The sequence below is a fragment of the Cyanistes caeruleus genome, chromosome 5 (genome assembly GCF_971803275.1).
Source record: "Cyanistes caeruleus chromosome 5, bCyaCae1.hap1.1, whole genome shotgun sequence".
NCBI classification, from domain to species: Eukaryota; Metazoa; Chordata; class Aves; order Passeriformes; family Paridae; genus Cyanistes; species Cyanistes caeruleus.
This window is the reverse complement of record NC_141705.1, coordinates 60,291,449-60,304,370: the sequence shown is the minus strand read 5'-3', so window position 1 is coordinate 60,304,370 and position 12,922 is coordinate 60,291,449. Positions and strand designations below refer to the sequence as shown.

Genomic DNA, 12,922 nt, shown 5'->3' with positions numbered 1-12,922 from the left:
TGTCCCTGGGCTGCTCTTGCCGTGCTGGAGCTGAGGAGCGGTGCGGAGGAGCTGCACACCGCACTCCAACCTGTCCCCGCAGAACCATATTCGCCCTGCAGCTGACAGGACGTGCCGGGCGTGGGTAAAGAAATGTGGCTTTCAGGGACTTTTCTGCCCTCTTGGCTGAGGAAAACACGGACTATAAAGGTGTGCAAACCCTCTGTGTTCTGCCCTTGGGTTTAATTTTTCAGTCACCCCGACTGTTCATTCTCTGCTTTGTTTTTTCCCACACAGGTGGCAGTGCCTTCCTGTCCCTCTCTCAAGACCTTACATTAAGGAGGCAGCAAAACACGTTCTTGTTTGTTACTTGCTGCAGGTGGAAAAGGGACAGAAAACGGATGGAAGTGGCAATAAAAGTGCTCATCCAGTTTCTGACAAAAGCATCTTGAAGTTCCATTCAACTCTGTATTGTAATTCTTTTCAATTTTTGTGTTTTGTGCTTGTCTAGCTGCTCACTGCTATGAGGTCCTTGAGCAGTTTTCTTCATAATCCTTTCTTCATTGCATCTCTGTGCATTGTCAGCAGGCTTTGTTCCCCACCATCCTTTTCCAGGTACCTTAAGAAAAGCTGAATGAAACAAGTCCTTTTAACTTCTGGAACTCCACAGGTGAGCCCTTGCCTAGCTGTTTGTCTTACTATGTCTTTTATTTAGTTATCCATACTCAGACCTTCGATCTTATGCTGCAGCTGCTTAGCTTCCTTAAGTCCTTTGAAAAATGGCATTAAATTGCATAAATTTTAATCTAATTTAGTCTAAACACAACTCACAGTTGGAATCACTTCTATGCAAGGGAGTATCCAGAGCCTTAATCAGAACAGGAATGCTTATAGGAAATAGAAGGAAAGTACTTTCAGGTGTTTCTCCCAGCTCTGTCAATGTAACTGCATGGCCCTTCCTGAAAAGGATTGCTGACCTTATTCCTTTGTTTTTCAGTTAGAAAACCTGATGTATCACAGTCATGTTCATCATTTTATTTAAGGATATTTTTGAGCTGCTTGGTGAACATTTAACAACTGACCAAAATTGCATTCAGTCAAGATTACAGTTTCTGAAAAGTATTATTTTTGTCCTGGTGGTTTCGCTGCAGCTCACCTTGTAGTGAGAGACTGGATCCATTCCAGCACAGAGATTCCGAGCTAGGCACTTCCTATTCTTCTCTTGGAACTTGGTTCTCTGCCTAATTAACACATCAGTGTTCGGGCCAGACCCCAATTGCACGAGTCAGCGGTGCTGTCATTTTCCTGGCACAGGGCTCCAGTCAGTGCTGGGGCCAAGGAAGAGGAGGAAGGGAGGGCATGGAAGCACCAGCTCCAAGAGACACCTCAGCAGGAGGCAGAGCACAGGGCCAGAGTCACTAACCTGACTCATAAGGAGTGCTTAGGCCAGGGTGTGAGGTACCACTCTTCAAATTTGGGACTTAGCTGTAGGTGGCTGCGTGAAACCTGCTCACATGGACTCCTGCTGGGCACCCATGTGTGACCAGAGTTTGGGCTAAGATCCAGTTGAGTGTTGTGGCCAGAAAGAACTGAGAAGCCTGGGAGGCTTGGTGACTCAGTTCTGACTCTTACTGGTGTTCAGGAGATAAAAGCTGAAAGTCCTTGCTTTTGCATATGTTTCTTTATGCCAACAGGAGATGTGCAGCCTTAGAAGACACAGAACAGAACCACAGCCACACACAGAGTTCTGCATGAGTTGCCTTGCCCAGTAATTCCTCTGGGCTCTGAGACCCTGGACTAGATCTGTCAAAGCAGGAGCCAATATAGTCTCCCCTTCCTTAGGAGCAAGTGTGCTAAAAAACAGACTCTACTGAAGAGTGCTGTCATCCCTTGGATGGATTTTTGACTTCCAATTTAATCCTGCCATCAAAATCTGAATGATACACAGGACTAGTGGGGATGGTATACCATGAGAAGGCAAGGATCTTGTCTGATGTGTCCTATTGAAAGCAGTCCTTCACCAGCCTAAGAAAAGGGCCAAGTCATCCAAGACTTTTCTCCGGGGTCTTTTTAAGCTTTTTTCTGTGGAGTCACTGGACTTTCCTTTGAGCAAGGATTCAAGTCATGGAATAGAAGAAATGTGGGAAGTGGGTACCGGGAGAGGCTAAGCTCAGTGGGAAGTTAAGCATGCTTGCCAGACATACAAGAGACAACTGCCAAGTTGTTACAAATCAGTAAAGCATTGATTTAGCCCTTATGTTCCTGTGAACGCTAGGTACAAACATTTTGGCTGGTGTGCTTCTTGCTCTGACAGGTCTTTTGAATTTTTGAAACATCTGAATTTTTAGACTTTTTTTACTCCTCACTAGGTAAGAACAGGAGGAAGTGAACATAATCAAAAAGTCACGCAGATGTGGCTTCAAGCGTCTCATGTGTGACAGGAGTGTCATAGTAGCAAGAGGGCAATATGCAGCTCAAAAAGAAGCAAGGATGCAATCCTCCACATTTTGGCTTGGAAACCATGCCTAAGTATTCTTTGATTGGCTTATAACCTTTTTTTTTATGTCCTGAGTTTTGTGAACCCTTTTCCTTTCCTGTCTCAGCTGCAGGAATCTTGCACTGTGAAGCACAAGAGCTGAAACTGCGAAGCGTCCAATGTTTTGCCCATGGAACATTGCCATCAATGTTCCATGGGCAAAATGGAAAACAGTTGTCTGTTACTTAAGCTGTCAACATTGCTGCTACTTGTTACCAGCTAAGAGCAGGAGGGTGAATGCTCTCACTTTTCTGAAGAACCTACTTTACAGAATAACTTGAAAGGCTCAGGTGAACAGGACAGATTCCAACTGTGCTGAAGGTGGCAGCGCATTCAGGCCTGCCTGGGATGGCTGCGGGCCAGCAGTGCCTGCTGTGGGTGGGAGTTGCACAAGTGGGTGCACAGATCCTCTGTGCTCTGGAGGGGTCTTTGACCCATGTGTCAGCAGCTGCTGCTGCTGCTCTCTTGGACCCTGGGCCAAACACCTTCAGGGGTTTCACCTCCTGTGCCATCAGAGCAGGCCCCTGGCTTGTGTTGAGGAGCTGTGTGAAGGCTAAACTGGAGCCTTCCTATGCACCCCCAGCCCTGGCACTGCCTTTAAGCCTTGGCCTGTGCGTGGGCTGCATTGCCTGGCCCTGTACCTCACTGATCCTGACGTGGCTTCCCTGTGTGCTAGGGGACTGGCTCGTCCCTGCAGCATAGGCTGATATTTGGCAGACTCTGATCCTTTCAACATTGGGGCACATGCTCCACTGTCTTTGCCTGGACCTGGTTGCCACTTTCATTGCTGAGAGACACGTTTGGGTTAGAAAAATGTATTTATTTGTAATATGGAGTGTTGATGGTGCTAATGCATAATTGATAAATGTTGTAATTAGGCATTACATTAAAAACAAGACTATTATTTCAATAATACAAATAATTAATTAAATAATTCTCATTACAAATACACACAAAACTGTAAGTGCTCATTAGAGCACAGTTTTCAAACTTAAAATTAATAAGTGAGATGAAACAGGCTACCCACCTCCTCTATAAGTTGCTTCTTGCAAGATGCTTTTGCTCAGGAATGAGTGCAGATTAACATGCTCTCAGGCAATCCCTTTGCACTCAACTAGGCAGCTGTGCTGTCCCGAACACAGGCTTTGTGGAAATTCCTGTCTGCCTCAGCACAATGAGACAGAAGTGATGGGATGTACAGTCAAAGCAGCCCTTCTAGAGCTGCATCTCTGCTTTGCTAACACTCCCTGTTAAGCTGGTGTGTTCCAGCTGCAGGTGTGGGATAAGCCCTTAGGTGGGAACAGTGGCCTGGAAGCACTTGCCTGAGCTCTGATCTGAATCAAGCCAGCTGAACTATGCTCAGCACATGTTCTGTTTTCACTGGTGCCTCTGGGAAATGAGAATCACTTCTTGCTTTTCACTGGGTGCTTCTCTGCCCAATGACTGCATCAAACTTTGGAGTGGTCATCTTCTTCAGGAGGTTCAAAGCGCGTTCTGGAAAGACCCTGAAAGAGATAATACCATGAAATTAGAAGTGGGATAGAAACTTAAATTATGGGAAAAAGTGGCACTGCAGGTGACAGAAGAGCTGGTGTGGGAGCAGCATGCACACACACATATGAACTGAGAGTAAGTATTAAATTGGGCATTATTTCCATAGCTCTCACCAATCTCTGGCTAATTGAAGTCCAGTCCCAGCCTTTTAGGACAGTTCCAATGTCAGATATCTATGGGCAGTATGTGAACTGCAATATTGCTGCAGGATGCAAGAAGGTTCAATATTGTACAGAGGTAGGTGTGTATTACATTTCATGCTCTGAAAAGCAGTGGGCCTGTGGAAGGATGAGATGTTAAAACTGAGGTGCAGTTCCCACTCCTAAGATTGCTTCTCTTAAATAGCTTTGTCTCTTCATCCCCCTGTCCTAAATGGTGACAAAAAAAGCAAAGTGCTTTGACAGCATCAGTTTTGACTTGCCTATGCTTTTGTAGACTTGCACTCTCAACAAGCAGCTCTTGGAGTTGCAAAAAGATTTAAATTACTTTTCCCACAGTCTGGTGTTTGGTTTAGCAAACAAGAAACTACCAGGTGTTTAATGAGATACTGTAGGATTTAACTGAGAAGCTAATTTAGTTCTTTGGATATGAATTCCAGATTTGGAACTGGAGCTCTGGCAAAAACACCTCCGCAACAGAGCAACTGCACTGGACAGTTGTGTTGAGAGGATAAATCTTGCTTTACATAGCAGAGAGCAGTAGAGCCCTTTTGAAGGAACGTTCTTAGCCTCTCTGGCCCGAGTGTTGACATGAAGAAATAAACACTAATAAGCAGCAGGTCCTCAGCTCTTTGTGGAACTTCTGCTGACTTAGAAGTCACAAGTTTGAACCTTGTGTACTCATGTGATATTGTTGTTTCCACAACCATTGTTTCATTTTCCTTTGTACTTACATTTCAGAAAGCAAAGCAATGTTTAGCTGTGGTGGAACAAAAACCATTTTCTGGTTGGTTACTATTCCTTCCATCAGAGCCTCTACAACTTCTTCAACCTCCAAAATCTTTCCAAGCCTACACAGGAAAGCAAACACATAAGAGCTGCAGTGGTAAAAAGGGGTGGTACCAGCTGATCTAGGAGGCTTCACAAGTGCACAAACTCAGGTAATTCAAATGCAACAATTACATGGGTTAAAGGACACTGCAGATTTTCTTTAGCCAATGATACACACTGTTGTTATATAGCTACAGTTGGAATCGAGGCCTAAAGCCAGGGATACTATGCAGTGCCTTGATGCAAAGAAGGAAGTACAGGAATGCAGAGTATTGGGAGTTACCTTGTAGTGGGGTTTTTGACAAATCCAGTGTTTATAAAAACTGGACAAAGACACGTTGTTTTTATTCCATCCTTTCCCAGGGCAGACAGCTCCTCTGTCAGAGCTTTATGAAATCCAACTGCAGCAAACTTGCTTGAGCTGCAGGAGGGGAAAAAGTATAAATGAGAAGGCAGAAATCCTGTTTCCACACTTCTACAACTGCAAATGGCCTAAACAATTATATACATACAGTAAAGGCTAGTAAAGTACAGTAAAGGCAAAAACCTCTAAATAATGTAATCCAGCTGAGAGACAGGGCAGGGACTATTCTAACTTTGCCTGTGCCAAAGTGTAGTGGTGAATGAGGTAATGAAACTTATGAAGTAATTGTGCAATGCATAGCAGGTATGTAAAAAAAGGCACTTTAGTTGCAAACAGATAGACAAACATTACCAGTTCTTAGAAAATTGCAACTGAAGTGCATCAATCGATGGACATCCTGTTCTTTCACATGAGAGCAGATTCCTAGAAGGAATGCAGCCTCAATTTCTAAAATTTAGATGGATGGGCAGGCTAGAAATGGAGATTAACCCTCTACTGTTTACCACACAAGAGCATCTTGTAACAGTTTTGTGTGACTTTTGAAATAGAGGAGCATTATGTAAGCAAAACTGAGGAACAACCTGCCATGGAAATAGGTGTGGGCCTGAGGATTACATCAACTCCAAAGAAAGGAAAATCACACAATCAGTTTATTGATTGCTATGGATTTGGCAGTGTAATTCCAGTAAAAGCCCTGTCTGGAAAGTTCTCACACTGCTGACAGTGAATGACTCTAAGAAGGAGTATTCCCAGGAAAAGGTTGCTCTAAGAAGGAGTGTTCCCAGGGGAAGATGCCTGCAGCTGGAGCTGCCTTTATAGAAGGCTGGATGTATGCAGGATGGCAACATACAGTCTAACAAGTTTTTTGTGCCTGCACCATGATTTTCCTGACGCATTTCAAGTAGAAATGGAATTTGATGTCATGATGGCAGAAAGTCAGGGGGGAGGTTAGCAGGAAGGATCTCATGGTGGAAGGCTGTTATAAAACACCCAGCCATGACAAACAGGCAGATGAGGTGTTCTACAAGCAGCTGGTAGAAGTCTCATGGTTTCCAGCCCTTCAACTTGCCAAATGTCTGCTGGTAATACAACACAACAGAGAGGAAGGAACCTAGGAAGTTTCTGGAGTGTTTGGAAGACAACCTCCTAACACAACTGTAAGAGAGCTTACTGGAGGAGGTGTCCTGGTAGACCTGTTGCTTGTGAACAGAGGACTGGTAGGTGATGTGGTAGCTGGTGGCAGTCTTGGGCAAAGGGACCATGAAATGTCAGAATTTTCAACAGTGGGTGAAGTAAAGAGGGGCATCAGAACTTCCACCTTGGACTCCTAGTAGGCAAACCTTGGCGTTGTTTAGAACACTGAACTGTGTTCAGTCCTGAAAGGCAAAGGGGTCCAGGAAGGCTGGATACACTTTAAAAAGGAATTGAGAAATATTCAAGAGCAGCCCATCCCTACGTGGTCGAAAGACGAGTGGTCAGGGAAAAAGACCAGCCTGATTAAACAGAAAACTTAGGCTGGAACTTTGGGGAAAACAAACAGATAGAGGGTAAATTACCTTGGGAGGACTATAAAGATGTTGTGAAGTCATGTAGGGAGAAGATTAGAAGGACCGAAGTCCAACTAGAGCTTGGCCTCAGAAACAAGAAAGATTTCTATAAATACTGCAAAAGGAGGGTCAAGGAATGTCTCCATCATTTGTTGAATGCAGAAGGTGACAGAGGATGAGGAAAAGGCGGAAGAACTTAATACCTTCTTTGTCTCAGCCTTTAATATTGTCCAGTTGTCCCTCGGGATTCTCAGCTCCCTGAGCTGGAAGTTAGGGACAGAGAGCTGAGGGAAGGGCCCATAATCCAGGCAGAGATGGTAAGTGATCTGCTGTGCCAATCAGACACTGACAAGTCTATGACTTCTGATGGGATCCATGCCAGAGTAATTAGGGAACTTGTTGAAAGAACTTGCCAAACCACTTTCAATGACTACCAGCAGTCCTGGTTAACTGGACAAGTTTCATCTGGCTGGAAATTAGCAAATGTACACCATTTGAACACCCATCTACAAGAAGGGTTGGAAAGATTATCTGGGGAATTACAGGCCTGTAAGCCTAACCTTGGTTCTGGGCAAGGTTAATGGAAGAGATCATCCTGAGTGCCAGTACAAGGCACAAGCAGGACAACCAGGGGATGAAGTCCAGCCAACATGGATTTATGAAAGGAAGGCCCTGCTTGACCAACCTGATCTCCTTGTATGACAAAGTGGCCCACCTAGTAGACAGGAAGGTTGTGGATGTGTCTGTCCAGGGTCTAGCTAGACTTCCATAAAGTGCTTGACACCATCTGCCACAGCATCCTCCTAGAAAAACTGGCTGTTAGCAGCTTGGGTGGGTGGACTCTTCAATGGGTAAAAATCTGGCTGGATGGCTGGGCCCAGAGAGCTGTGGTGAATGGAGATAAATCCAGCTGGCAGCTGGTCACTAGTGGTGTTCCCCATGGCCCTGCTTTGGGCTGGTCCTTTTAATGTCTTTATGGATGATCTGGAAACAGGGATCAAGTGCACCCTCAGTAACTGTGCAGAAAATAATGATTTGAGTGGAAGTGTTGATGTGCTCAAGGGATGGAAGGCTCTGCTGGAGACCTGGACAGGCTCCATCAGTGGGCTGAGGACACAACTGCAGGAGGCTCAAGAAGATGAAGTGCCAGGTTCTGCACCTGAGCCATGCAGTGATACAGGCTGGGTGAGGAAGGGCTTGGGACAGAAAGGGACGTCTGGGGTGCTGGCTGACAGCAGCTGAACCTAAGCCAGAGTGTGCCCTTGTGGCCAAGAAGGCCAATGGCACCCTGGCCTGGATCAGCCAGCAGGACAGGGATGTGGCTGTTCCCCTGTACTGGGAACTGGTGAGGCCACACCTCCAGTGCAGTGTCCAGTTCCAGGCTCCTTTAAAAAGGACATTGAGGAGCTGCAGTGTGTTCAGAGAAGGGAAACAAAGCTCATGGAGTGTCTAGAAAACATGTCTTATGAAGAATGGCTGAAAGAGCTGAGTTTGTTTAGTCAGGACGAGAGTATGCTCAGGGGGGACCTCATGGCTGTCTGTAACACCCTGAAAGGAGGTTGGAGAAGGAAGATGGGGTCAGTCTCTTCTGCTGTGCCTGCAGTAAGAGGCATAGAGGAAATGGCCTTAGGCTGAGACAGTGGAAATTCAGATGAGATATTAGAAAAAATATTTTCACTGTTAGGGTGATCAGGCACTGGAATAGGTTCCTCAGGGAGGTGGGGGAGTCACCATCCTACAGGTGTTTAAGAGGCATTTTGATGTGGCACTAGATGATGTGGTTTAAGGGTTACAATGGCAGTGCTGGGTGGACAGTTGTACTGGGTGATCTTAAAGGTCTCTTCCAACCCTGATGATTTTATGCTTCTATTTTTATACACTACAGTCAATGCCACAATGGTAAAAAGATCAAAAGCTACTCAGCAAGCTTAGGGTTTACTTGACAACACTACAATAACTACAATAACAGAATAACTACATTCTAAGAAGAAGAAGGGAAGAGGATACCTTTTTTGCTAAGCAAAAGTCTGCACTGGTGGAGAGAGAAAACAGGAGAGTCTTTCATTAGTAGATGTGTCACATGACTGTTCTTTCATACAAACATTGCTCAGGATTCAGTCAGAGCTAGTAACTTGGTACTTTGTGAATGAGAAGACAAAACTACAATTTTTAAAAATTAAGCAAGCTGATTTCAAAATCACTTACCAATAAGTCACCATGAAAGGAGTCACAAAATGACCTGCTGCCGAAGCCACCGTGACAATGTGCCCGTAGTTGTTGTTCATCATGACTGGCAGAAAAGCTCTCGTGGTCTTGGAAGCAATTTAAACCAAGAGGCAAAAACACAGGGGACAGGAAGGAGGAAAAGAACATTGTTTTCTTAGGCATACTCAGCACTGACCCTCAATGTCATTCACTAGGTGGCCAAAGCTATCTCTAAAGCTACGAGTCGCACAGCACCTGAGATTCCCAGAGCCACAGGGATACCTGCTTTCTGACCAGTGGTGCAGCTGGCAACCTGCTCTCCAAAGGTTTCAGCAGCTGTCTATAAACAGGAGCTGGTTTTCACATCTTTCCTTTGCTGCTTTTAAGGTTTCAGGTGTCAGCAGAAATGCTGGCAGGGTCTTACCCCTAGCACCTACAATAAACCACTTGTCAGGCTGTGGCTTCTCTTTTCTTCTGCCACAAACAATTATTGCTGAAAGCTCACACCCTGTCAGCCCCACGACACCTCTGACAGAGGCCAGTGTGTGCTGCAGATGAGGCTGTCACCAGCCAGCTCACATCAGCAAGAGGCCATTCCAGTTTCCCAGCACACAGTCTGCTTGGGTGCCCCTGGGCTACACAGTTCATTTGGTAATTCACTGCTAATAGCAGTTGGTCTAAGTATGTCTAAATATTCCTCCTTGGGACTATGACATTCCCAAAAAACTGTAGCTATAGGTGCTGGTGGCCCTTACCCACATGTGACCAAGAATGTTGACTTCAAACATCCTTTCTATCTGGTGGTCCTGAGTCGAGAGAAAGTCGGCAGCTGTAATAACACCAGCGTTGTTCACCAGGATAGTCACATCCCCAATATCCTTCTTCACCTTTTGGAGAGAAAACAAAAGCTCAAAATTGTGTCTGTCACTCAGGGTGGAGCGGGGGGAAATTTGCAAAGGTGCGGAAGATGAGCCATAATTAATTTAATTCTTAACAATGCATCTTTAAGGGAGAGGAAAATCGGGCCACATTTCCAGATGTGGCAGGACAGGAACTTTGCAGTAAAGCTATGCAATCTGGTTTAGATCTGATTCTTCTCCTTTAATTAATGCCGGTATCTACTGTGTTCCACAAACTGTGCACACTTTGGACTGTGTAGTCACAGTTGGGACCACGGGGGTACAGACTGTTTTGAGGCAGCTGGACCACAGCCACTACAATGAAATGATTCATATGTCCTCAGTGCTATGTTCCTTCAGAGGCTGGAGCCCTGGAGAGCAAACCTGGCAACAGGATGTGATATGCTGGAGCCTCCCAAATCTTGGAAATGCAACAGCACTCTGTGTCCAGAGAGCAGCAAGGAGTGGGGAGCTTCCGAGGGCTTGCAGGATTTGTGTACAACACATCTTCTTTAGTTCCACTGCCTTCTCTGGAAATCAAGCAGGGTTGGGAAAGCCTTTGGCCATGCCCCTGCTGCCCCACCTTGTCTGCAGTGCTGTTGATCTCCTCCCGTTTGCTGCAGTCCACCACAAAGGTTTGAACAGTGGCTCCCAGCTTCTGGCATTCTGCTGCCGTCTCCTCAACGCCGTGCTGGAAGAGGCAAAGAGAAAGACACTGTGCACAGCTGTCCCCTCACCATGGCTGAGCAGCAGAGGCTGAAGATGTCCCTGGATGGAGCAACCACTGCCCAGCCCCAGAACAGTTCACAGCTACCCAGGGAAGGAGCTGTAGGTGGGGTTGAGAGGACAGGCATTCTGGCCTTAAATTTAGGATGTGTCTAGTAACAACCAAAAAGAAAGGGTGGCAAAAAGAGTGATTTTTGTTTGGTATGGCATGCAGAGCAAGGCTTCAGAAAGGGGGCATACAGTGCCTATCACAGCATAGCAGGCAGCACTGTGAGTGTAAACAGCTTGTAAAACACAGGCCTGGATGACACTGTGAGATATGAAAACTGGTGCTATGTGTTTCTGTATGTATATGCTGGGTATTAGAACAGACATGCCCTCCACAGTGCACAATGTAGAAAGATTTTAATTTCAGAATGACATCTGACACAGGTCAGAAGCTCCCCAAAGTCATTTCCTCAGCTCGCTAAGCCAGAGTGGAAGTGACTTTGTTGTATCTCTGTTCCCAGGTGCCAGAAGGTCATGCCACTGGGAACCTGTGCATTGAAAAGCTGCAGGTCACAGATAGACTGGGACAGCTCAGCATTCCTTGTGTTGGATGACTGGGCAGCTGCCCTCGACACTGTTTAAACAAAGCTGTTTAATGCTGAGAGCCCCCAAGAAGGAGGCGTTGTCAAGGCAATTGGGTTGGAGGAGCATACTCCTAAATCCTCTGGAATCCACAATCTGCCTTGGCACTGTATTTCAGTTCCTGCTGACACCCACGTCTACAATCAACTTCCCAGCACTAAAGCCAGGTGTCGCTCACTACTAAATTTATACCCTAATTCTCCCATTTCATCCAGTGAACAATTCTCTGATTCACTGCAGCTCTGTACACTTTGGGAGAGCGGTGCCATGCTTCCTCCCACCCCTCCAATGTCTGGTCTTAGGCATAAAGGGTACCATGAAAACAGACACTGAAAATGTTCAGCACTATCTTCCCTGTTTATCCATCTTCTCAGTCAATTTGTCTCGGGTTTGGTGAATTTTTCTTTGTGTTGGGCTGGGTTCTGTTTTGCAGCTTCATGATGAACTCGTTTGCTGACCCAGCGTGTCAGAAACAGGAAGCAGAGCCTTTCACCCTCCTTGTTGCACCTGCACCCAAAACTTGCCCTGGATCCCTTCTGAATGCCATGCTGCATCTTTGTTATCTGCCCATCCTCGGCTTGCCACGGCTTGTTTTGCATTCCAGTCAAATCATCTGAAATAAAGAGTTTGGGCCAGTGTAACCATTTCGAGAGGTGCCATCTATGCGTGTAGCTGCCCAGAGGGCAGCCGGGCTCACCCACAGCCCGGCACAGCGATGCTGCTAATGGGAGTGCAGAGAAAACACATCTCCCAGCAATGCACACAAACACCCGAGGCCACAGAGAGAACAAGTGAAGGCAAACCTGCTCTTCCCTGCCTTCTGGTCTCAACGAGCATTCTCTGCCAGCTCAGGCAGCACATCCACCAGCAGCTTCCTGAACACTTCTCTCCCTCTCGCAGGTGCTCTGCCGGCTGCTGCCTGCTCCCTCCCGAGTAGCACCGAGTGCCTGTGGGACCAGAGCCCCACATCCTCTGCTGCAAGTGGGGCCAAAGCCGCTCCTGGCGCTCAGCATCCCAGCCAGAGGAGCCGAGCGGGAGCCGATGGGAGCGAGCTGGAAGGAGGCGACCGAGGTGCAATGTGGTGCTGCCCTTCTTACGTCCCTAAATCCCCCGTGGACTCGGAGGTTCCGGAGTGAGGACACGAGTGTGCCATTACCTTATTGGTGTCCCACAGAACAAGCCTGCTCTGGCGCTTGGCGAACTCCAAGGCGGTCGCTCTCCCGACGCCATGGCCAGCGCCCGTGATGAGCACCAGCTCCCCACTGAGAGACTTTCTCCTCACCGGCACGAACAGCTTCACAAAAGCCTCCAGGTAAGAGTAGAGGAGCGTAGCCAGGAACAGGAGAACCTCCAGAATCAGATTCATTGTTTTCCTGGAGCTCCTCTGGTCCCCGCACTGCGCCGGGATCTCGCCGCCGGCCCCGCCCCTCAGCCGGCGAGGCCACGCCCCTGGTTTCAGCAGCCAATCAGAGCGCGGCTGAGCGTGGGCGCGT

At 46.9% G+C, this 12,922-nt stretch overlaps 1 protein-coding gene and 1 long non-coding RNA gene across 3 annotated transcripts; one reads left to right on the top strand and one right to left on the bottom strand.

Moving 5' to 3' along the window:
- Window positions 1-53: 53 nt before the first annotated feature.
- On the top strand, window positions 54-3,425 carry LOC111942405 (uncharacterized). The gene is made up of 4 exons (XR_015286957.1): window positions 54-189; window positions 277-452; window positions 595-649; window positions 1,674-3,425. It is a non-coding gene; the product is annotated as an uncharacterized LOC111942405 (long non-coding RNA).
- On the bottom strand, window positions 3,315-12,912 carry LOC111928944 (17-beta-hydroxysteroid dehydrogenase 13-like). 2 transcript variants are annotated; one of them, XM_086889670.1, is made up of 8 exons: window positions 12,586-12,912; window positions 10,657-10,764; window positions 9,930-10,061; window positions 9,175-9,281; window positions 5,342-5,479; window positions 4,962-5,078; window positions 4,183-4,347; window positions 3,315-4,020 (listed from the first exon to the last, which is right to left on the bottom strand). In XM_086889670.1, the coding sequence occupies exons 1-7, from the start codon at window positions 12,793-12,795 to the stop codon at window positions 4,218-4,220; spliced, it is 942 nt and encodes a 313-aa protein (XP_086745796.1). In that variant the 5' UTR covers window positions 12,796-12,912; the 3' UTR covers window positions 3,315-4,020; window positions 4,183-4,217. The 2 variants fall into 2 exon arrangements, with proteins under 2 accessions (XP_086745796.1, XP_023782206.2); XM_023926438.2 differs by lacking the exon at window positions 4,183-4,347.
- Window positions 12,913-12,922: the final 10 nt, after the last annotated feature.